This window comes from Pocillopora verrucosa, chromosome 3 (assembly GCF_036669915.1).
Source record: "Pocillopora verrucosa isolate sample1 chromosome 3, ASM3666991v2, whole genome shotgun sequence".
NCBI lineage: Eukaryota > Metazoa > Cnidaria > Anthozoa > Scleractinia > Pocilloporidae > Pocillopora > Pocillopora verrucosa.
This window is the reverse complement of record NC_089314.1, coordinates 26893829-26919531: the sequence shown is the minus strand read 5'-3', so window position 1 is coordinate 26919531 and position 25703 is coordinate 26893829. Positions and strand designations below refer to the sequence as shown.

The 25703-nt window shown below is 37.4% G+C and overlaps 2 protein-coding genes across 3 annotated transcripts; one reads left to right on the top strand and one right to left on the bottom strand.

Annotated features, from left to right (window-relative positions):
- Positions 1-467: 467 nt before the first annotated feature.
- On the bottom strand, positions 468-6995 carry LOC131772318 (alpha-N-acetylglucosaminidase-like). The gene is made up of 7 exons (XM_059088214.2): positions 6499-6995; positions 5594-5812; positions 4172-4436; positions 3597-3840; positions 3097-3258; positions 2009-2396; positions 468-1426 (listed from the first exon to the last, which is right to left on the bottom strand). Exons 1-7 carry the CDS (start codon positions 6939-6941, stop codon positions 853-855), a joined length of 2295 nt encoding a protein of 764 aa, XP_058944197.2. The 5' UTR covers positions 6942-6995; the 3' UTR covers positions 468-852.
- A 25-nt stretch (positions 6996-7020) lies between these two features.
- LOC131772344 (ribosome quality control complex subunit TCF25) lies at positions 7021-23669 on the top strand. 2 transcript variants are annotated; one of them, XM_066163420.1, is made up of 23 exons: positions 7021-7213; positions 8085-8285; positions 9159-9228; positions 9936-10008; positions 10535-10600; positions 10991-11032; positions 11629-11672; positions 11897-11930; positions 12306-12402; positions 13213-13312; positions 13732-13825; positions 14063-14112; positions 14354-14396; positions 14936-15041; positions 15754-15858; positions 16474-16503; positions 17171-17259; positions 18072-18144; positions 18831-18916; positions 19994-20052; positions 20926-20957; positions 21353-21432; positions 22073-23669. In XM_066163420.1, the coding sequence occupies exons 1-23, from the start codon at positions 7067-7069 to the stop codon at positions 22389-22391; spliced, it is 2040 nt and encodes a 679-aa protein (XP_066019517.1). In that variant the 5' UTR covers positions 7021-7066; the 3' UTR covers positions 22392-23669. The 2 variants fall into 2 exon arrangements, with proteins under 2 accessions (XP_066019517.1, XP_058944228.2); XM_059088245.2 differs by having other exon boundaries at positions 22070-23669.
- The last annotated feature ends 2034 nt before the right edge of the window (positions 23670-25703 follow it).

Below are 25703 nucleotides of genomic sequence, written 5' to 3'. Positions count from 1 at the left end.
ACTCTTTGTATCTTTCAATTGAACAGACACAAACTTGAAGGTGATCAGAAAGAGCAAGTCATATGTCAGAGAAGAAACTTCTCCTTATTCCCCTTACCCTTACTTTTGCTCGCCTAAACAATGTAAAAACGTAAGGGGTAAGTATCTAAAAAAAACTGTGGTACTGCATCGGTGGGGATTTAACAAGAGAATTTGGTACTTTGAACTGAGTTGATAGTGTAAATTGGCCACCTTTAAGAATTGAGGCTTGAGCTGAGGTTTCGAGTGTTAGCCCTTGGTCAGTACAAACGAAGTGCTAGCGGTGGAAACTTTGGCTGTCTGGACTCTTTAGGATGGCCAATTTAAATTAGCAACTCAGTTAATAAAACCAAATTATAATGGAAAAAAAAGTGTTACAACCAGGATAAAGCAAAAGATGATGATACAGATCACAGGAAAATTTAAAGCCACAAACACAGACTTCAAAATTAGAGAGATAACACTGTATGTATTTCAGCTTTCATTACTCCGTAAAAAATCATTACTGTAAAATAATCAGTTTTACCGATGAACTATTTTTTCTCGACAGCAAGTACTTTTCTTAAAAAAACTTTGAGAAAACCTTGCGTATATATTTCTTCTTTGACCACTCTGTAAAAATTTTTGTGACTTCACATTTTATCATAATCTACTTTTCACTGAAAGTAATTAAGTTTCTTTTCAGAAAATTGCTTTCAGTCATGTATATGAACTTCATATGGGGCATGTTTGTGTATTGTAGTCCTTCACTACAGTACCAAACTGCGCTAAAAACAATCAATACTTTGCAAGTGTATGAATCATTCAGTTGTCTTCCATCGTCGTTAATGCGCCTTAGATGTTCACAGAGCAACAAAAAAATTGATCATTCTTGGGCCTGTACTTTCCATGCAACTTTTTTGCAATGGTCAAAGTGTCACCAACAGGAGCATCTGGAAAGGATGCTGTACCCTGTGTCCACTTTGTTTCGTGATCTAAAACAGCTGCATTAAACTTATCAGGTTTAAACCCAGTTCCATTTGAAATTGCATCAACAAGGTACGACTCAAATAGCTCCCAGCGTGGTTTATAGTAAGTATTCACCAGTCCACCCCACATCTTATTAGCATAGTCATCAATATTCCCACGAGGACCCCACAGAGTAACCTGGTTACGAGCGTTGTACTCGTATAATTCTTTCTCCTGAGAGTTTGTCGCAAGGGCCTTTGCACTGTTGAGCCAATGTCCAAGCAGAAAGTATTGGTTGGATGACAGAATTGTATCCATGTCCACAAATACTTCATATAACTTGACAGCAGCAGCCTGCACTGCAGATGTTGAGTTGGCCTTGAAGCCAGCAATCATGTCATCATAGTTGGTGATGGCAATCAGTTGCAGGGACTGTCGAGTTACATCCACTAGGTCATATCTAAAAAGAGTGAAAAGGTAAACTATGGTTACAGGTGCTGCTATACTAGCAAATATAAAATATCTTTGAATGGAATTGTAGCCTGATGTTGGTACAGGTATGCTCTGACCGTGGAGAAAAATAGTGTCAAATCTTTTACCTGCATTTTTTTTTTTTTTACTTCCTGCACAATGAACAACTAAAAGCTTATGACAAAAGATGACTCCAGAAATCATGTAATTTGGTATAATATGTACTTGTAAATTTTTCAAAGACAACAAATTGCACTTGCTCTATGGGCTCCTGAATGCAATTTTGTTGTCTTTTAAAAATTTACTCATATTTTTAACTATACTACTGGAAATGCATGTAATAAAAATGCATTCAGGTGAGTGTAAAATGCTTGTTATTTACACAAAATCAATCTACTGGATCTTAGTGCTTGTGAATAGGCAAATAAAGTGGATTCTAACTTTGTTTCACATGAGCATCAATAAATTGGATTCCTGATAGATTCAAGTTGAAGTTGTATGCACTGTGGCAGAGCTGCATACATCAAGACCACTTTGCAAGTGATCTAAGCAAAAATTAATGCAATATCACCTAAATGGTTCCACTGAATTAAAGGTTTCTGCTGTAAGTATCATTGCATCCCATGCACTCCACACATCTTCAGGCTTGTACCACAGGTTGAAGCTCATGTCGAGTGATGGCCGATTCACAATGACAGAACGAACATGATCTGGATGTCCATCACTGCAGTTGTAAACACTCTGTGTTAGCAGCTTCCAAGCATTTAGTGAGAAGTTAGTTGTGCCACCATATCTCCTGTAGGAGTACTCCTTCACCCACGAGGGAATGTCCACTGCTTCAGATCTCCAGCCCATCTCATTCATAAGCTCATAGACAACATCATTTTGTTCAATTCCTTCAGGCGTTAACCCAGTCCCAATCATGGTGGAGCCTTTATGTGTTTGAGCATTGACTGGTCCTGGCAAAACAAAAAAATTGAAAAAAAACTGCAGACAAGGGGATAGAGAGAGAAGAACTAGTGCAATGGTTTTACAGTGATTCACAGGCACACCAGTATCTGATAAATACAGCAAGTTGTCAAGAATGAGTGATCATAAATGAACATAAAACTTAACTGTTTCATCATAATAATTATGATTGCCAAGAAAAATCACTTCAAGTAACAGTTACCAATTAATATTCTCACAAAGGTTTCATCAATGGCAAAATAACTCTAGTTTTTTCATCTGTTACCATCATAGCTCACATTGTACATCAGTAGTTCAGGTACCCACCACGTTAACTACTTTTCTGTTGTTCAATCCTGAAGGCAAGTTCCTACCCTAATTTCATTTCATATTGTACCAGTCAAACCTGCTTTTGTATACTCTCTGGAACCAAGGTTTGAGTAACTAGGTATAACAGCAAGTTTTCATAATTTTTTTTCGTCTAGGGTCTTATACAGGATGGGAGGTTTGAAGATGCATGTCCCACACCACCAGTTGAATTTCCAAGGTTATCCCAGTTAAATACCCCATCAATAAAAATTCCCTATAAAAAGCAAGATGAAACAGGATAAGAAGCATGTCAAACTATCCCAACTGAATTTCCCTGGAATACTTCATCCTCAGGGTTATCCTTGTCATAAACCCCATAACATGTTCTATGTCATTTAATACCTGTAGTGACATTCATGAAATTGCCATAGAAACCAATATTTCCTCCAAAGTTGTGCAGCATACACCAAATGAATGGCTGTCCATAAAAGGACTCTGTTCTTTGCCAAACAGGATGAACATCTGCATATAAATCTAGGACAATCATTTTACCTTGAGGCACCCCTTAAAGGATAGAAAATAAAGTTAATATTGCATGCCACAGGTATATAATATTACTCACTGCTGAGTATTCAATTATCTCAGTCCGGAGTTAAAAAATTAAGTTGCATCTTTTAATCTGTGTACAATTTGTTCATGTACTAACTACTAATTTTAAGATACTTATCATTTCCACAAATTGATTTTTCATTGACAATTTTTCTTTTAGGAAGACATCAAGTCAATAGAGGTTTATGTTCTATCTGAAAGCCTTGCCTTTCAGGTCTTCTTGTAGTAAGTGCAACATTCATGTCATTTAATGTACATTCCCCTTTTAAACAAAACAATTGCTACTTTGTTACCTTGTAACAATGCTTTGATCTGTGGTGGCTTCCAAAAATTTGTGTCCTGGAAAAGCCAGCCTTGCATAAGCCAGGTGGCATTAGGATCTCCAGCAAGCATTCCTTCATACACTGCTTTGCTGGCACCAGACAGATATGAAGTGGCATTTGATCGTGGAGTCATCTCATTGAATGTATCAGCATTGTAGATGTGATCTGAGCCAAATTCTGAGATCAGTGCTTTGATAAAGAATCCCCCAATTTTCTGAAACAGTCATAGTTTGCCATGAGTACAGAAAAAACAAAGCAAACCAGTAGGAGAAAAAATACCATCTTTCATATTTCTATGTTGGTACATAAGGGAAAAAAGTTTGACCTTGATCTTAAGAAAGGTCCTCAGCTGAAGATCTTCGACACAGTTTCACCCTATATAGACCTCCTGTCCAATAAATAACTCATATGTAATTATTCAAACTGATACCCACTGATATCTTTCTCTCTTCTCAATACCAATACCAAACAACATTGGGCCTTAACACACAGACTACTTCTGTAGACACATAACATTATTTGAAGTACTAGAAGGTGACACCTACCTGAAAAAGAGGGTCAGATGGATCCAAGAGATATGTGCAGCAAAAGGTACTGTTGAAATGACCCCAATCAGAAAGTCTTGAAACATTTGCCTTTGGATATACTCTGATCAAACCTTCTGGAACATGTCCTGCAAAACCTGGCAGGACAGGTGTCATTCCAAATGCTCGCATCCTGTCCAAGATTTTGTGCTGCAGCTCCAGCTGATTTGTATGCCATGAGGAAGGAAGAGGGCCTCCCCAACCACGCAGGTTACCCATCCTTGCCCTGCAACAAGGTCACAGAGTAACACATTAACCTAAACTGGCTGTGCAGTGTCAGTGAAATGCTTAAAATAAAGGCATTTGCCTTTCATTACTGTGAGACTAATACCTTATTCAAACTAGAAAAACATGTTTAGCTAAACCAGTTTTAAATGAATAAAAATCATAAAGAGAACTGAAAAATTGAACTTCCCACAGGATTCAATTAGTCACTAATTTGTCGATTCAGTGTGCCTAATAAGCACCTTCTATGAAAAGAAATACGCCTTTTTTCAGGAAAACAAATTGGTGTGAATGGGGTAATTAAGTCAACTTGTAGATCTGGTATCATTATCACTGCTTCTTGTTGTTTTTATTTAAAGAGTTTTCTCTAAATTATGGTTTTCCTTTGTTCATTAACATCATGACCTGATGTTATGCTGCTTAAATTCGAGGGTTTCTGTAGTAAGCTCTTATTTATAACTACAAACCCACTTCATAAAAATTCAACATTCATAAAAATTTAACTAAAAATCAAATCATAAATTTTCTGTTCAACTGTCCCACAGCTATATTTGCCTAAGTACACTGAAGCTTTTGTATGCAGGAAAACATTTTCTCCTGACCAAAGGTGTCACAAGACACAGATTTAGAGAATGTAAGGGCATCATTTTCTTCAGTCTAGAAAAAAGTTTGGTCCCCTGAATAGAGGTACCATGAACCCTTGAATTAGGACCTAACGTACTTCCTGTTTTTAATTTAGGATCAGACTTGGAGTGCTCATTAATTCAAGGAGACCCTTATCTCAGTAAGGGGGGTGGCTTTGGTACTTGTTCTGTACAATGTGGTTTAATATGATTGGTTTTTTTTTGTTTTTTTGAGATTACAGATTTCTCTCATATTCCTACCATGTAGTTAGGAGCAATAATCAGTAACTATTAAAAAGCCAGATGAAAGTGATAGATGTAACCAATGTCATACATCCCTTGCTGCAGTTCTTGCCTATAAACATGCACAAGTGTGAAGCAGCTCATTCAGTGGGGGTGCTTAGTTAACATTGTGGTCAGTAAGAGAGGTGCTTATTCATAGAAAGGCAAGAATTCCAAGACTGCTTTATGTACAAAGAGACAGTTGTGTGAATGTGTTCTAATATTAAGAATCACCAATTAACTGTGCACATACCAGGCCAGGAAGGCAGGTCCCCCAAAATGCTGATCAAGCTCTTGTTGAGTGAGACCCACTCTCAGATATACTTTTTGCCAGATCGCTTCCTGTCCATTGAATGCCAATGGCAGATTTATGCCATTCATAGCCATCCAGTCTAATTCGCGTTCCCACCGAGTCCAATTCCACCAAACAAAAGAGTAGCTCACAGTGCATACATTCTGATAGTAGCGAAATCTGACAAAAGTAAATTGATTATGAAGATGTTATACTGGTTAGCACTTTGAGTGTGTAGAAGGTGTAATATTTCATTAATTTTTTATTTCTAATTCAATTAAATCCACATGAAAAGGAGTTTATTTCACATTCAGGCACTTATCCTTCCTTCCTTCAATGCCCCACCTCTTTCTACGTAGAAAGTATTTTAATACGGGGGAACTTTAAAATGTTTGAAAAACAAAAAGGCCAGACTATAACACCACAAAACATGGGTTCCTTAACATGCCTTGCTAACCGTTATGGAGAAGAGACTGGAGAAGAGACTGGAGATAGGGCCTACGGTTTATTGTTCTTATCCGAGAATACTGGAATGTCCAACTATTTGCAGATGTAATAGCAAAGGCAACACATTCTCCCCAGTCATTTTAAGAGTGTTGGTCCGACCCGGGGCTTAAACCTTCGTACTCTCGCACGGCAGTCTGGCAGTCTACAACATGAGCTACTTTCCACTTAAATTGCTACTCAGTAATCTAAATTAGTGAGCTTATGGTCCACCAATAAAAAATTTTTGCTAACAATGTTATTAAAATGTTCGAAAACAGGTGACAAGAATTTAAGGCCCAGTTTGAAAGCTAATGAGGTGTGTCTCTTCACAGTAAGTGTACTATAGTAACCCATGAGGAGTGGGGCTAGGCATAACACACCTGTTTGGACTGGTAACTGTAACAGGTTGTTCCACAACAGGGAAAGGTTCTGGTATCTTTAACTGATCACCACTCCAAGAGATATGAGCGTGACAGCTGTATTTGAGAAAGTGCTGAAATCCCAGAGCTGCTGCAACTCCTGTTGTTCCAGTTATCACAAGTTTTCCTTCTTTGGTATCGGAGACGTATTCAAAAGTGTCCAGATCTCGATGCGGTCCGAGACTAGAGTTCACCTTTATGACAAACTTGGAGGCGTACTTTGGAATCAGACGAGCAATCAAGTCGCTCACTGCTTGTTCCTGTACGTCGCTTGGAGTTTTACTCTTGATGTGCGAAAATTGTTTGAATCTGGAGGTGTAGGTGTTCCATCCACAAGAAACGTGAAGAAAAATCGACGCATACGTGATGAGAACAAGAATAGATCTCATCCTTGCCATATTCATTCTTTTCGCTTTCGTCCAGAGCTTCCTGGTTAGCGTGACACTTCAAACGTCGGACTGGCGTGGCGGCTAAGTTTAAAAGTGCGCGGCCACCAAGCCCCGGAAGAGGGAACAGCAATAATCCAAAGATGTCCTCTCGACTTTTAAGAAAGCTGCAAGGTGAAAATGAACTAGAAATATCGCATGGGGATGAAGAGGATGAAGATTATTTTAACCTTGCAGCTCCAGTCAAGTCAAAAAAGAGAGGAAAACCTGTTGTAAATCCTTTTGATTTGGTGAGTGCTACATGCATTTAATGCATCAGTTGATTTAGAAACAACGCAACGACTTTGTTTATATCTCTTTTAAGCGTTATAGATAATTTGAATGATAAATTTCGTTACATTGTTGTTTTTTCCTTTACTTGAGGCCTATCCAATTTATTCTTGAGCTTGTCAAATCTATCCATTTATTTCTATTTGTTTGTTAGATGATTCTTGCAAATTGGTCAGCGGTTCAAAAATTCCTTAATTCATACATTCATTATGAATAAGTTGAAAATAACTTCATCAAAAATAGCAGAAATAGCATGCCAGGAGCTTCCATTCCACATCAACTGACAAATGATTAACTTATTAGACTTACATGTTCAGAGTTAGAAGGGGAATAAAGTGATGAAAATTAACCCTTCATTAACATATTACTTCACCTTATAATATCCATGCATTATCCTAAAACAGGTAATGAGAGAACTCAACCCCCAAGATTTGATTGTTAATTCTCCCCTCCATCTGCTAGACATTTCCTTGTACATGTACTGTAGTGGAGAGAATTTGTTTAGGTCAAAATAACAACTTTTATCAGATAAGTTTCAGTATTCTCATTACTGGTTTGCAGGATAAGCTATGGATGTTAAAGGGAGAAGTTGCATATCAATCACTTCTGGGAGTTAAAAGGGTTGAGTTAAAGATTTTGAACCTATTATAGTTATTGTAGTTTTTCTGAAGGATATTAGCAAGTTACATTTTGTGAACTACTTAAACCTCTGGTGCAAAATCCAGGATTCTTAGGTGGGGTTTCTGTGTACATGATTCTTAACAATACTAAGTTTATTGCATGCTACTGCATAATCCTTGAAATTACACTTTATTGTTGCTTCCCTGTCAGTTAAATGTTGAGGATGAGCAATCTGATGAAGACTCTGAGGATGATCAAGAAGACGAAAATTTAACAGAGACTTTGGAACATAATATAAATGAAGAGAAACCCAGCCCTGGGGAAATAGCTGAGAAACAGCTTCCTAAAAAGAAAAGGAAGAAAAAAAAGAAGAAAGGAAAAGGAGAAACAGAAAATGGAAAAGTTGTGAATGTAAGTGGATTCTGAAATTACAAATGAACTACTAGAATAAATGTGTTTAAAAAATCATTGATAAAATCAAGAATTGAATTTTCTTTGGACTATTCTCCTCCCTTCTCCCTCCCCCCTCTCCCCCTGTGTGGGCCTGTAGTGGTGCTTTTTTTGTGTGGCAGGAGAGCTTGTATTCCCAAATGACTGTGTATACTACACTGGCATGGGTCCAAATAGCTAATACATAGGGATCAACTTATCTCCAGGTGGCATCAGTAATTTATGCCCTTTGGCAAGACACTCTACCCTTACAGTGCCTCTCTCCAACCAGGAGTGTAAATGGATAATGGTGGCTATCAGGATAAACCATTGACAAAAGTGACAGGGGGGCTACACAGGAAAAAGGGGGGGAGGGGGTGGGGAGAAGCACTTTGGCTCCCAAATCCAAGTGTACATTAGGCTTGATTAAGATTTTAACCTCAAGATAAAATTGAAACTAAGGTGTGAAGATATGGCGAGGTAGATATTGGAGATTTTAAGTGGAATCCAACATGAAATAATTTGAAACTAAGTTAATTTGCTTTTTAGTTTTTGCCATTTTAATTTTTGTACCTAAGAGTCATTGTGATTTGACTGCAACATATGAAAATACAAATTTAACCTCTGGAAGTTCAAAATAATTTCAAGCTGAATTCACTTTTGGCATTAAAATAGTCATCTGGGCTAGTTTTTTTTCTTTTTTTTGAAACATTATTACTCTGTTGAAAGGGAGGTAAACTGCTGTATAATGACCAAAATTACAATGACAGTGAATCAGAAAATAAGTTAACAGAAGAAAAACTTGATGTGACTGTTATTCATTAAAATTCTTTTACGTGTGGTTTCTCATCACAGAAAAGAGACAGCGCTGATGGAGCTATTACAAAAGTGAACAACCAACCAAAACATGAGGATAAAAAGTCTGGTAAAAAATTAACTATACACAGTGTGCATGGGTAAATGTCCCATGTTTGGGATAATTTAGTGGGTTGTTTCAATCAGTCGGTGTGTTGTATTATCTTCACTTACTTCAGGGATATAATTTACATCTGATCTGGGTGATTTGTTTGATGCTTAGTTTGAAAAGTCCTTCAGAGTAATAGAATAAAGAGAATGATACATCAGCACATGTACATGTAGATCTGTATGGCATTTCTTTGTGTTTGCTGCACTCACTCATGAGATGTGGAGTGGAGTGCAAGAGGGGAAAGTCCATATCTACAAGTAAGCATGTATCATTTTGTTTATTGTATAAACACCATATGCTTTTACTAACAAGGAAATTGGACAAATGACTTTGGTTTGAGAGTTGTAAACAGTTACCATTTGTTCATCAACCTGACAGAGTGGCAGGAAAGGCAAGTGGTTTGTCAACGCCTGTTGGTGATGTAAAAAAATCGTAATTTTGCATATGCAGTTGTGGCTTTTCTCAGGGCTGGAAATCCTTGTAAAATACCACACTTTAGGCTATAAAATTGTGTTCTTTCATTACTCTTAGCAAAAAGGCAAAACATATGCTGTAGGTTTAAATCTAATTTTTTAGTCTAATTTATTTATATATTTAACCTGTGCTCATTTTTTAATCCTTTTCAAGCAATGTGGTGTAATTTTATAAATTTTTCCTCTAACCAGGTCCAGTAACAACCTATGGAGAGAGCACCTCAAAAGTTCTGGATACAAAAGCTGTATTAAATGTAGAACACAGGTAAGGATACTGGAACTATCTTTCTTGTTGTGAGAAGCACAACCAATCAGAAGACTTCCAGAAATTTAAATTTTTTACCTGAAAGTTTAGGTATAGAGTAAGTACCAAAAATTGGCCTTTTTTTCCCTCTGCTGGTAATTGTCTTAAGTACTTCACCTGTAGCTAAAATTGTAGTCTCAGTAACATTGGTTTGAAAGCTTTATTTCCCTTTGTTCTAGGATTTATATTTATTTCATTTATTTAATAATAATGGCTATTTGCCTACAAAAAAGTCATGAAGTGCCCCCCCTCCAAAAAAAACATATATATCTATATATATTTATATATATAGATATATATGTATTTATTTAATGATAATAATAATAACTATTATAAAATATTAAAGGATAGAGTACAAGTTAAGTTTTCCTACTCTTCATGGTGACCAAAATGATTGCAGCTTGAAGTGCTGCAAGCCTCCCTTAGTACAAGTTATGATGCAATGCTGTTTTTACCCTGATTTCTCACCACTTTTTCTTGTAACTAGAAACTTAAATGCTGAGAATGAGATGAAAAGGAGATTTGGATCTCACATTGTCAGAGCAGAACAAAGGTAAGATTGATAAGTGACAATGAGAGTGATCACTACCCCAGTACCAGTACTTAAACAGTAATACAAATAAAGCCTGTTTTTTCCAGGCTTTATTTTAACTACTGCTAATGATGATTTTTTTTTTAAAATAACATGTTAAGATCAGGAATTAGTTTTTTTATTACGTTTATTTTGAAATCACTGGTGATCCATGTAATCTGATTGACTCCCATTGGTGTGTTTATTCATAATTTATTCATACCATATTTTGGTCTGAAATCATAGCTGTGATTTCAAATCAAACTACTAGTGCTGGGCACTCACTTGATTTTGAAATCTTGCATATAATTTCAGACAAAATTGCACTCCACTCAGTTCAATTATCATTGCTAATCAATAATTTTTTTGCAGGCAGAGAAAAGCACATCAGCGAGTTTATCATCGTTCCACAAGGTGGATTTATATGATATCTGTTATACATTTACAGGATACATTTCTTTACTTTGTGTTTTTCTTTTTGTGCAATTTATCTTTAGAATCTCTTGTAAAGATTTTTTTCACCTGATCATTTGAAACTTTCTGCAGTATATAAGAAATAGCAGTTTTTAAAGAAGTATTACAGTCTAAAGACAAATCTAACCTAAACAATTTTCAAGGGTATCTCCTACCTTCTTAATTCAGATCTAGACTATTGTCATTCTCAATGTTGTGCCCTTTTTTAGTCTTTATTTGGTGACCTGAAACCCTAAATTGATTGCCAATGATAATGACTTAAATATTTAGCTCCTTTAAACATTGGACTTCTGTTAAGTACCAAGGGAACCAAATAAGTCATGATACATGATATGGAGGGCTACCCAATTTTCTCATTATGTGCATGGATGGTCTCAGTGAGTGTGTAGGAAAGGTCGTGTTGTGGCATTTAAGTTGTCATAAGTAGCCGTGGTGTGAGAAGAGTGTCAAATCCTGCTTTTTTATGTGGTAATGCTTTGAATTTGGTTTTAAATAGTTCATAAATACTGTAAGAAGTCATGTTTTTATTCCAACAGGCTGGTTACGGTGAAGTCAACATGGCCACCCATAAAAGCAACTGGTAAAAATTGAATTGTTAAATGCATATATGTTTCTTCATATTTCATGTCATGACCACTCTTATCTTTTGAATCTATTTGTTTTATATAATAAAGAATTAGAAAAAGATTTTTAATGATGACGTCATCTATATGTCTGTCCTCCAATAGATCATAAGTGAGAACCAATCAGAATGCGTGCATAACTGAGCTTTTTATATAATGTTTGATAATTTTGCTTTCACAGGAGTGAGCATGAAGCTTCTGTATACAAGACATGGGTAAGGTGCCCATTGATCACTTAGGTCTGCTTTTTGAAAGGTTGGGTTGCTTGACCCAATTATATTACACTGACCTTTCACAATTCAGTTATTAACCCTTTACATCCTTAAAGTGATAAGCATCTAATTTCTCCTTGCTGTATCAGCCCTGAACCACTCATTAGGGTCACGAGAATAAAGAAAATGATTACCAATTAAAGAAGCTCTTGATTGTTAAATGAATTCTCCTTGTCAGCACCTTAGAAATATATAGAAAACAGTATGGAGAATATGCATACTGATGTTAGTGTGTAAGTAACATTAGGTCAATTGGTTTAAGCTATTTGTATTGCACAAATGTTTCTTTTTGATATTTTTTCCTCTGTACATTTATAGCTACTGCTACTTTGCATTTGAACACTCTCCATCTTATCAAGAGGTCCAGTTCTTATTTCTGGAGGCAGTGGAATCATTACATCCCAATAACATTTCTGTAAGTAAATTGTCGTGACTGTTTTTTCCTTTTTTTTTGGAGTTGCGTGACTGATAACCTCGTTTTGAAATTGTGAGCCTCAGTTCCAGTTACGTAACTCGTAAAAATATGTATCGGGGACGTTTTTTGAGAGAGCAGAGATTTTGAGTTGTGTTTTCCCAGTGGTTTGAGTTTTCACTTTGTGAGGATTAAACCTTTAATTCGAAATGGAAATTTGGTTCCCACAGAATTATTGTCACAGCTTTAAACAAAGACAAAGTGCTCTTAAGCCATGAATCCAATTCATATTTCTGGAGGCAGTAGAGTCATTACATCCAAACTACATCTCTTTATGTGAATTATTCTATTGCACCAGTAAACAATTGTAATCTCTGCTCTTAAGCCAAATGGCCCATCCAGCAATATCTTATTCTGGTTTCTGTAGCATGAGGGATTATTACGGATTATTACGGATTATTACAAAGGTTATTATAAAGATTATGACCAGGGTTATTACCACTCCCCCTGAATGGGCTACTAGTTCACCCAAACCCCCCCACCCCCCCCCCCCCCCCATCTTACTCCAGCATCAGTTGTCATGTTTCCCTGACATTTCCTCGAGAGCACTTTTAAACTCTTGTTTGGAAAGAGAGTGAAGTATTTTTGTCCAAGAACACAACACAATGATGTGGCCAGGGGCAGAAGCTGAACCCATCAGAAGCTCAGATTCTTCTGCACCAGCCAGTAGGCCAATGCATCTCCTGCACAGCTTCAAATTAAGCAAAATTATTTTTCAGTAATCTAGATGATGTCTGTGTTTTTATGTTTCAGGCCATTTTAAACACTCATCCATATCATATTGATTCTCTGCTGCAACTCAGTGAGATCTGCAAGATGGGAGAAGATTACCAGATGGCTGCAGAGCTGATAGGTGACTGGACAATCTTTGCTATTGGTGCCATTTTGATTCTCTCTTTTGGTTGAATTCCTATGTTGTCACTAATCATGAACAGATTATTTTTAGGTTTGCAGCCAAAAAAAAGAAAAGTTGCTGGATTGTTACATTGTCATTATTTTGATCAAAATGAAGTTATTTCTTTGCTAATACTCAGCAGTAGTTTTGTCAATTGGTTTGCCAAATGATTGATTGATTTCCCATAGAAAAAGAGTGAAAACATTTTTGTTCACAATTTGTGTAATTTGTTCAGGTGATAAAAAGGACAGCTTATTTCCTACACTAATTTTTATTGCTGTTTTATTATCAAATCAAAGATATTATTTCTTGTAGTGCTGCAGCTACTGCTAAGGAACAAGTCATAACTATTTTTCTTTAACTCAAACTTATTTCAGAAAGAGCACTATACTGTCTTGAAAGAAGTTTCCATACCTTGTTCAGTCTCACTAATGGGTGGTCAAGACTTGAGTATAGAAGAGCAGAAAACAGGTAAAGAGGGAAAAACTTTGTCTCACCAAGGTTAACATAAGTTTAGTGTAAAATGTGCTCTGTAGGTGTAATATCATGCAAAAGAAGGGGTACAGCAAAGCAATTCACAATCAAGATTTTAATCTTGTTTCTTGATATAATTAACCTTACCTTTCTTTGTGTAATATAAGCATTCAAAAAGTTGTAACCTTCTTAGCTGGTTGAAGTTGTGTTCACTTTTTTTCTGTCTTTCTGCAGATCATTCTTCATAGCTTTATTTCGCCAGATCATCTTTGTGGGCCAAAAAGGTACCTAGTATACAGAACACTTATACTTTTGCCTCATGTATTTTTCCTTCAGTGTTTTGGTATATCACATTTAATGGAGTTCAGCTCAGCTTGACTACTTTGGGCAATGATTTACATCACACAATGGCAACAACAGGATTGTGATAGATTCCTTGTAACTGTCTTTACTTTTAACATTTGAGAAAAACTGTAGCTGTTTTAATTTTTTTGTGATTAATGTAATTGGTTAATTGAATTTTAGGATGCTACAGGACATCGCTGGAGTTATGCAAGCTCTTGCTAAGGTGAGATTATTTTCAAATTAAATTCAATGTTTAGTTACTTTTTTTCGATTTTGGGTTATTACATTTTTCTCTGATATTAAAGGTGTGTCTGGTATGTTGACTCCTGTCACTCTTAAATCATCTTTACATTCTTGTTAGAAGGGGGAGAGGAAATTAGACTTAGAATATGGTGAAAAACAGACCCAAAGAGAAGACTTTATTAATTTTTATGTTTTGAAGTAACTTTAAAGTTACTTCATGATTAGCATATTGTTTTTCTGAACAACCTGGCTGGTTGGCAGGACTTGTACATTGAGACAACTGTAAACCCTCTACACCCTGACATCAGTATGCATATCTTCTTTACTGTTGTCTAAATATTCCCAAAGGTGCTGACAAGGAGAATTTGTCGAACGATCTAAAGCTTTCTTAGTTGGTGACCATTTCCCTTATTCTCGTGACCTTAATGTTTAATTCAAGAGCAATATTGTGAGGAGAAATTATATGCTAATCACTCTAAAGGTTCAAAGGGTTAACAAAATGTTTAATTTTCCTTTTAGTCTAGACCCAGATGAAGATCCCCTTGGTGTTCTCCTTATGATCGATTTCTATGCGTTACAGTCAGAGCAATTTAGCTTCCTCATACGATTGTTTGAAGAGTGGGAGGTAAACAGTGTACAATGAATATCTTAAAGGGATGCCCATATTGTGTGATCATATGGGTTGGAATAGTCAAAGAGCTATTTGTCAGTGGAGTGTTTTAATCTGAGTTGACAGGAACCAGAATTATGACACTCTACTCACTCACTTGACTCTGATAAAGACTTTGGGAAGGTTGTGGAAACTTCAGTCATTATAACCGATAACAGTCCTTCACAGGGCTATCCTCTAGCTTTGAAGACTGACCTTTTAGGAAGTTTATAAATGAACTTTTTTTTTCCATTACTGTGAAGCACCACGGAATATTTTTATACGAGTAGTGCGCTTCACAATTACTCCATCATTATTATTTTTATTATTTTTAACGAATGACCAGACAGCATAATCAACTGAATGAAAGGGGTACGTTTCTAAAGAAACTGTCGTGCTGTGTCAGTGGGAAGATAATTTAGTTTCATCAACTAAGTTGATATTATAAATTGGCCACATCAGAGAGTTTGTAAAGCTGATGTTTTGAGCGTTAGTCCTTCGTCAGAGCGAATGAAAGATCAACTGTTCCTCCCAGACCTCCTGCATTCAAACCATTTACTATATTCTTCCTTTCGCTTCTGAGCTCATGAGGAACTCATAAATGTTATTGTTGACAACTACTTTTATTCCTTCGTTGTGAATTAATTTGGGTTAAATTATGCTCTTTTTTTTTTTTCAAACTTTTCAGCCTCACAGAAACTTATCCCAGTTACCAAACTTTGCTTTTTCTGTGGCTCTCGCATATTTCCAATTCAATAGAAAGCATGGCGAGACCAAGAGAGCAGATGAACTGGTAGGCTGTTGTTTCTTTTCTACATTCTGTGCAAAATAGTATTTTGGGTTACCAAGCAGTTGTTTGATCGTCAAAAACTAAGTATGAATTTTACCAAACAATTCTACCAAGCAGATATTGAGTGGTTATACCAGTCGAAGCTCTAATTTTTGTTAATCATCACAGCTGTTGAAAGAGCACTTTTCTATGGTCATTGAAACAGTCCCTGCTTCGTCCCACTTTCACTTTCATTACTGCCAGCAATGTTTGGCAGAGGTCTTATCAAAAGACCAAAGTAGATGGAAAACTGTTTGATGCTCGTTTATAACTTTTTCAATTTATTTTTTTGTGAAAAGAGACCGCTAATTTTAAGGGGCTTTTGTTTAGTCAACGTGCAACAGGACTTTCTTTTCCCATAACCATCCCTCTCTAGCACTGGAAAAACTGTGTTCTCTCTTCCCCCCCACCTTCCCTAGCACCACTTTCAAACTTCAGTCTAATTACATCTAGTACTACCAATATTTCTACGATGTTAGTTACTCTGTTGGATAGAAGATAGAAAAGAAATCGGATCGCATAGAGACCCAAAAGTTTTATTCTTTATTTTAATTGTGCAACGATGTACTATTATTTCAGCTCCAGGCGGCATTGATTATGTTCCCAATGGTATGTGTCACTGCTGTCTGTTTTATCAGTTTTATCATAAATCTATCGGGTTTGTTTTTGACGAGCACTAAATTTAAATCAGAATTATGACAATTCCAAATTTAAAGGAGTATGCTCCGTAACCCTCTCTATAACATTTACTGTGTTTTGATACTCCTAAGGGTTACTTGACAATTAAAAAAATTTCCACTATACAGTGTAAACACTCAGGTTATGGCCATGATCATTTCTGCTTTAAGAATGGTAACAAAACAAAGGAGAAAGTTCTTTCGTGATAGTATTGAAAACCGTAGCACCTAGATTGTTTACTGACAAGGGTTGTCGAGCAGATTTATGCTAACTTACAGGAGCCATGCAATGGTATTTTGAGCCGTTTTTTTTCCTCACCCTATAGAAACACCTTCAACTAGTTAAAACCTTTGAATCACAAGCCCTGTAGGATAGAAAACCCGACCCAGGTATCATTTTCCGAGGAAGTACAGGATAGGCTAAACACAGGCCGCGAAAATTTTTTAAGATGGACAGTAGCTTGAGACCCGTCGAGGCAAAAATCAAAGTCATGACAACATTGAAAAGTCAAAAGGAATAGTCACTTTGCGATTTTACTGTTGGCGTTTTCTTTGTTTTCATTCTTATCATGTTTTTACTGACCGTAATATTTTGTTAGGTTTTATCTCCTCTCATGGATAAGTGTAATGTTGCATTGGACTCAAGCCTCATTCAGCATCCATTTTTCTCCCCTGTCAAAGCAAACAGGTATTTCCATTGTATTCTTTAACCTTCTCACTTCCAAGATCTCACTAGGAATTCTCCTTACTGTCTGCTGTACAATTCCCATGATGTTAGTTCGGAGAATTTGGTATTGGATCAACTAATAATTTCCTAATTTTTATATTTTTCTGAATTTTCATCACTTTTTCTTCTTGGTATTGTATTGATATTATAAGAAGAAATTCTTTCTTGGTCGCTCACGGGAGTTAGATGTGATTTTTATCCCCTGCGTCAAAAAGTATGTGGTACGAATTTCCTACTTAATACGGAAGCATGACTAACCGTTCGAAATTCGTCTTCACTGTCGAATGGTCTGTCAATTGAGCTACAAAGAGCTCCTTGGCGAGCGAGGCCTTGTACTAGGTTCATATGCGACAAACGTTTTGTATACTGTGAGGTCCAGCAATGTTAAAAGCGTCGTGTGTGAGAACAGATCGAGTGAGAAGGTAAATATTGAGTTCGCTCGTCGAATATTTAACAAATAGAGGACATAAGTCAGGGGATAAACAAAAAATCTTTATTCCGACCGGACTTCGATTCTCAATCCTTTCTAGATATCCTGTCATTGTCTGTTATTTACACACACGAAAACTACAAGAAGTAGCCTTCGTCACTTCCGTCACTTAGATTGAAAATATCCTAAGAGGAAGGAAATTCAGCGTAAAAATATGCCAACAAGAGATATAGTGGACTTTTTTCAGAAAGGAAGTCCTTCTTTTATGTATTACACTATGCACAGTTGGTTTATTTTTGAATATTTGGTTTATTTTTGAATATTTGGTTTATTTTGTCTGTAGTGAGCCCCTCGCTTTAAAGCAGTTGGAGGCTCTGTATGTTGGTAGGACTTACCATGCGTGGAAAGAACCTGAGGTAGGAAACACAACTGCAACACCAATTTGATACGCTCCTTATAAAATGAGACAACGGCCAAAGTCAAATGCTCTTTACGTCGGCGCTCGCAGTCAACTAGTCGAGCTTATATGTTGTAGTATCAGGATTGTTATTTACTTTGCGCTGTACTCGTGATATTTCACTTGTCAACAACTTTGATGGTTGACATGAAAATAGGTGGGTTGTTGACCGCATGGTCGTGTTGTTCGATTCATGACCAAGATGAACTAGTTTGTACGACCAAAATCCTGACATAGTTTCATAGATTTGCTGATAGCCTAACAATTTCTTGTTTTCTTCGTTTTCTTTCATTTAGCATGAGTTAAGGTGCTTAAACTTCCTCAGAAAAATCTCACATCAAAATAACCTGGTTCGTGCCCTGTCATAAAAAACTTCTTTTAAGCAAAGGAAAAGGGGCGAAACTTCCAAGAACCCTCAATATTGTTAGACCAAGGGGATAAGTTTCTAAAGGAACTATGGTGCTGCGTCGGCGGGGCGTTTAACAAGATATTCTGGTTTAATCAGCAGAGTTGATAATGTAAATTGGCCACCGTAAAGAGTTTCTAAAGCTGACGTATCGAGAGTTAGTTCTTCGTCAGAATCAGTTAATACCCAGTAGGGAAAAATACATATTTTAGCTAAGGAAGTAATATGTACCATTTCAGGTGATCGACTGGCTCGTCTTAAATACTAGAAAAGTCATGGAAAGAGTAGAGGCTGGAGATGCTTTGGTGGAAGAGTGCAAACAAAAGTAAGTTTTGTCTTGTGTATACTTTTTGTTCTGACTAAATCGGGTTGAGTCCAAATCTTGTGCAAAGGTACTTCTCTGTGCAGTGAATGTAGAGCAATTTTCGATCTAGTGTCGAAAGTAATCCTGGACTGCTTTGGTTTTGCTATACCTCGCTCTTTGATTGGTCCAGAAAACTCGCGCCACTCTCTCAACCAATCAGATGCAAAACTAAAACAAGTCACGATTTGGTCACTCGCGTTTTCCCGCGCTTTAAACAGTTCGGTTGGTTTTACTTTGAGTTCTCATTGGCTCTCAAAGATATTTTCCTCTCTTCCGATTGGCCATTATTATTACTTTGATTTTGGTTTTAAGACACTATCGAAAAGCGCTCGAAATGATTGATTAGTAATTGTGAGTTAAATAATTTTACGTGTCATTTATACGTGACTTTATTTTTATTACTTACAAAACAATGGTTATTTTTGTTGCTACACCTTTTAACTAGATATTGTTACTTCGATTTTGGTTTGACAACAGACTTAACGTAGACCTCTTTCATCACTTAACCCTTTAACTCCCAAGATCTGATTGTCAATTCTCCCCTCTAGCTGCTACACATTTTCCTTGTAAATTGGTTACGAGAATTTGGTGTTCGATCGAGGTAATATTTTTTACCTGATGAGTTTTAGTATTCTCACTACCTGTTTCCAGAATGATGTACGGATATTATCGGGAGAAGTTACATGTCAATCACTTCTGGGGGTTAAAGGGTTAAATTTTGTAAACATGCTATAAAACCAAAATCAGAACCACTTGTTGAATGTTAGGTTCAACTGAGCAGATATTAAGACCCAGCGTTGCGATTTCATTAATTAGTATATACTTAAACAGTGGATGGCGTTGAAGGCACGCTATAATTAGCTACTAAAACACCGAATATACTTTTCTATTCACCTCTTGGAAACTCGCACAGGATTTGCCCCCGAAATATTGTAATCGTTGCAGAAATAATTGAGTTAAAATCATTTTTTTGGCTTTATTATCTCACTGTTTTAGTATATATTAAAGCAGCTATTAACTTTCGTTATTGATTTTCAGACGACAAGTGCGTTATAAAGGAACGCCCCGAAATATTTACCGGCACTTAGTCATGTCTGGTGAGTGAACTTTCCTAACCTAGAAGCAATTAGCACTTTGTTGTCAAAAATGATCCTGAATTGTCTTGGTTTTGCTTAGCTTTGCCTTGCGATTGGTCAATGAAGATCGTACCGCCCTCTCAAACATTAAAATGGAAAAATAACATCTTTCGCGTTTTCCGCCGTTTGAGGCAGCTGGTTTGTTACTTTTTATTTCTCAGTGACTCTGTCCTATTTTCCTTTTCTCTAATTGGCCGTGTTAGCTATGGTTTTGAGTTTATAACCATCAATCGCAAATCGCACGAAGAGTCTTGAGTCATGAGTTCATAGCAAAGTGACTAAACTGTCCTTGCCTCGACAATCCTCGCATCCGTCATCACGATTGCACTGTGTTACTACTTAAATTAAACGTTGGAAAGTAACTCGCGTGGAACTTAATTTGCAAACAATTTGATTTAATCTTATTGATATTCATATTGTGTATTTGAAATTTTGGAATTTTTCTACCTGTGACGTTACTGAAGACACCCGAGCCAAGAGAAGTGGCACCCGCGCCCGTCGAACCACTCCGGTTATAACTAAGCCCTCCACCCCTGCTTCCTGCTAATTCTTCTTATTTCATCATTGAGTATTTTTAAAGGAACCGTCCTGAAGGGGGGGTATTGGATGCGCTGCATTGCATTTTAGCATATTTTATTATTACTTTAGCGAGGCGGAAGAGGGCGAAGAGTGTTATTCTTTTCGCATAGGACATCGTCAATAAGGGGCTCGTTGAATTGGCCGATTCCGTGGTAATTGATGTGTGGAACTGCGTGGGCTTGTTCGACTTTAAGAGCTTCCTAAGATAAGCTGATGGCTTCGTTTATTGTTAAAATTTTTGTTTTTCTGCAATAGATATCAAAGATGCTGCTGTGTCACTTCCCATGGTGAGATGTTTTTAATCGTTTACACTCTAACATCAGCATTTATTTTCTCCATACTGAACTCTGTATATTTCCTATGGTACTGACAAAGAGAATTTGTTTGATAATCAAGAGCTTCTTAAGTTGGTGATCATTTCCTTTATTCTCATGACCTCAATGTTTGTTTTAGGGGTGATACTGATAGGGGAAAATAGTTACTAATCAAAGTGGTTCTTCCACCTTTCTTAGTTATGCATGTGTAACATCAACTTAGTCTCAATAGTCCCGAGCTCCTTCTGACAAACTTCTGATTATCAATATTAAAGGGATTTAAAGTCTGAAATTGTTAAATTTCTTTTTTAACTAATCAAAGCACGTTATATCGTTGTTTATTATGCATTTTTACTATCTCGCCTCAGGATTTGGCGAATGTTCCCCTTGTGTCGTATGATCCCCTGCCTCCTCGTGATTCAGTGACAGGATATTCAAGGCCACCGAGGTAGCGTTTCACCTTTTTATGATGAAGAATTTGTGTATCAATGTACCCAACTGTCTGTGCGATTTCCTCTATTTTTCACTTCTTTCTCGTTAATGCATGTTAGCTTTGTGACAGAAGAGTAGTAAAAACTGAATTGTTGATTCTGGACATGGACCGCAATCAGCGATCGTCTCTTTCCTTATTTTATTGTAAGAATGTATCAGACTAGAGCGAAGGTGATACAGAATTTCTTTGAACCCAGCCCAGCGTGTTTTTACTCAGTTGACATTTTTGATTTTTGTCAGCCATCGTCCTCAAAAGTAATGATATCGGTTTTACGCACTTGAATGTTTGAATGCATTGATATTGTTAGCGTCATGGATTATGCGCACACAGTCGTGACCTTAAAGTGTGCAAAAACGAGATCATCGGTTTTGAGAAAGATGGCTGACAATAACTCAAGGATAAAAAGTAGTTTAGCATGTTGAAAGAAAGCCTGAATGATTTTTTTGGGGGGCTGTTTCATTTTCTCATAAAAAGAAAAATAAATTAAATGCTAGAATTAACGTCATAACTTGTGACAATTTTACAACAACCATTGAGCTTCCCATATTGAAGTTGCAAGGGCCAATTAATTTCTTTTTTTCTTTTTTTATAGAAGGGTTGAAACTGTTGGAGAAGACTCTGGCCCTCTGTCCATGTTTTTTCGCTCGCTTCTACCTTCGTTCAGTGCTCAGACCCGTAGTGGACCACGCGTGGAAGTGAGGCTTGAGCAGCCTGTGGAGGGAGCAGAAGGTGGACCCAGACCTCTACGGGACACAGAGCTTGTGCGGGGCGTGGAAAACTTGATGGTCGCTATGAGAGAATTACTAAACACCCTAAGCTACCGTGGACAGCCTGAGGAGGCTGGAGGCGAGGAAGGGGAAGATGGTAGAGAAGAGAATCATGCCGAAGATGACTGGGAGGAGGAATGGGATTAAAATTTCAGAATTATTGCTTTTCCCTGATCCTCTGAGTCGGTGAGATCTTCTTAATAGTAGTTTTAGTATACTGGTGACGAATACTGTCGGGCAAGTTGTCAAAAACCCAAGACTGCCTTTGACCATGAGGAGATTCTGCGAGAAACTTAAACGAAAATTTTCTTCATAATATGTCCATAACCTCGCCAATGGCTGCAACCGTAATGAAGGAATAATCAGTCCACGAAAGAAGTTTTGAGACCATTACGTTAAAGAAAGGAAACCATCTTTTTTTGATGAGATGTGGGAATAATATAAGATTCATATCTTAACGGCCATCATGAAATAAAAGCGAATGACAAGAAGTGGTTTGTAATCAATACGATCGAGGGGAATATAACTGAATGAAACTCAGTTTTATTGTATAACGTATTTTGTACAGAGGAGGCTAGTAATGGGCCAATCAGCTTTGGACTCAGTCGTAGAGAATCTTTGGTGCCCAATGTTCTGAGGCACCTTTAAAAAAACTACCGCGATTTACGCATACGGAGATTATGAACGCGCGTTATAATTCCGAATATTATTTGCGGAGAAGGTGACCGTATGTGCGATATACAAGTTTGCGTCCAAAATTGTAACTGGCGCATGTGGAAAATGGCAAACGCGGAATTCGAGACTTACTACTCCACCCGCGAACACTTTGTCGGTTGCAGGTGGATGCTGTCATTGGGTCGGTGGTATGCAACATCACAAAAAATGGGAAAAGGTTGTCGATTGATTTATTTAATAAAAACGCGCTTTGGGTAGAGGATTTACATTACAATTAATTGGATTAGATTATCTATGTACTGCTGAAAATGCAAGAGTTTATTTAGACCATATCCAATAGCTCCGGGTTGTAGATACGCCCAACTGTCGTGATGTGTTACCGAGATCCTAGACGTGATGGAAAGTTATGCAAGTATTTGAACTGTCGGATTTGCTCTTCTGAACGTAAGATAAATCGGTACAAGTCGACTCTGCTATATGTCAAATTTGTTATAACATTATCGAACCAGTCGGTTTAACTTATATAGGTATAAATTCTAAATGCTGCAAGAGTATCCATGGATCGATGTATAGCACCAGACATGACAACCTCTTTTTTCACCAGATCGGTGTATGTGAAAACTTACAGAGCGGAGATTCTCTCTTTTTGGGGTTTCAAATCGGATGTGGTTTCTATATCTTATTACTGTACCACATACTGCACAAATGTGCCATGTGTTATGCAAAAATAAAGCGAGGTTTTTTTCTCACTATTGTTGCACAATTTCAGTTCTTACTCTATGTACTATTACCCAATTATTTCCCATAATCAGGTGCGGCAATATTGCTTTTGTTTTCTCTAAAGACCCGGACGGAGAATTATAACAACATTACATTGAACTAGGATCTGATGGACGATTTCATCCATCGAGCAACCGTCTTTCTGAACTGTGTTCTATTATCTTCATTTTTGTGTAAGATTATTGGATTCTTTCCCAACGGAAACAGATCACCGCCTTAAACGAGGCGAAATTATTTTTCCATATCTATTCACAACAGGCTTTAGTCACGGGTTAAAAAAAACCCGTACTTTTCATAGAAATCAATTACAGTTCTAATCGACGATCCGACCCCGAGAATGGTTACATCTATCCCGAAACATAGCAAAAGGATATGAACAACAATTTGACGCAAATGTAACTGCTTGTATCTTAGCTCAAACTACAGGACACACGGGAAGATGGTCTCCAAAAAAAGACCCCAATGAACTTCCCGAAAATACCACAATAACGTAAAAACTTGGGAGTAACATGGCCACTGCGATCGTCATCGAAACAAGTGTGACTCGCACAATTTACTTTAAGAAGCTTGCTATTTTTTAGCACTCTGAAGATGTGTGGTCGCGTAAATTGGTTAAATTATGATCCCGCCTATACTCGTCCTATCCTCTATCCCGCTTTTGAAAGCATATCCCGCTCTCGCCTTCCTATTTTCATCTCGCATCCCGCATTTTAAATTTCTCGTATCCTACATCCCGTCCCGCCCCGATTTTAAGCCGCATTCCGCATCCCGCCAAACCCATGTTCGACCCTCTTTGGATAGGTTCCGGGGGAAGTTTGTTTCTAACAGCTTCGAGAGATGCAAATAAAGAAAAAAGTAACTTTGTCACAGCGCTTACATCATATGCTGAAGCGAATGCCTCGGCAAACTTTTCTTTCTTTACCATACTACCCTCTATGGAAGGAAAAATCACTTTTGCGGCACTACTATACATTATGACGGTGAACGAATTGATGGTTCCCACACTGTTCTCAAATAAGAGAGTATCAAAATTCTACTCGTGCCTATTTTCTGCTCCACACCATACGACACTTACTACACTTACTACACTGTTTTGTGATATGCGACAGAGAATACGAACGTTTGAAGCTTCGACAAGAGTGCCGTTTTGGAACATAAGGGAGCGTCTATTTGCACTAGTTGAAATAAAAAGCTATATCGCGTACTTAACATTTCCTACTGTAAAAGGCAGTATGGCATAGACAGCAAAGTTTGGTCGTGTATTAGCATTTGCATATCTCTTAAGCGCTCTAACGAAACTGTGTTTTTCTTTGTTTGCATTTCTTTCCTGCGGTGTAAACACTAATGAAGTTGCCGTCAACAATCTTCCCCCAAGGCCTTCTCATGTCACTATTTTCTTAGTGGTATGTTTCGGGCTGGCTGTAGCAGTACTTTTTTGCGGGATCGCTCGTGAAACTCTGCGAACAGTCAAGCATAGATACAAAAGGAAAGGAGATTAAGTAGAGATATTTTGGACGATAAGCTGATGACATGTTGATATGACAGTAAAGGGGTTTATAAACTGATCGTCGGTCAGTCGACAGATCGGTCGACTATCGGTCGATGAACGTTTACTAGTCACTCGACAAGTCGTTCCGTCGACCGATACATCGGTAGAGGCTACCTATGGTTTACATGATCGTAATACTGCACGAGAGTTTCAACCGCGGTGAAAGTTTCGACTGTGGTGGAAGATGCGGCTAAACTGGAAAATTTGCAAAACAAAAAAGGGCCCTGAAGGGACTGTTGTATCCTAGAAATAAGTGGCAAAGATTGTGGGCGTAAATGCCTAAAGCGTAAAAGCTAAATTAATATGATTGATCTGACGAAGAAGTGAGTCGCGTCAGAACTAACCAGCGATCCGGCGAGCTCGACCGTGTAGCAGCGTAAGATTCTGTGTTTTGAACAAATGAGCGCTTCCTCGCAAAAGGAATGTATGATATCAGGTTACATAGATACAAAGCC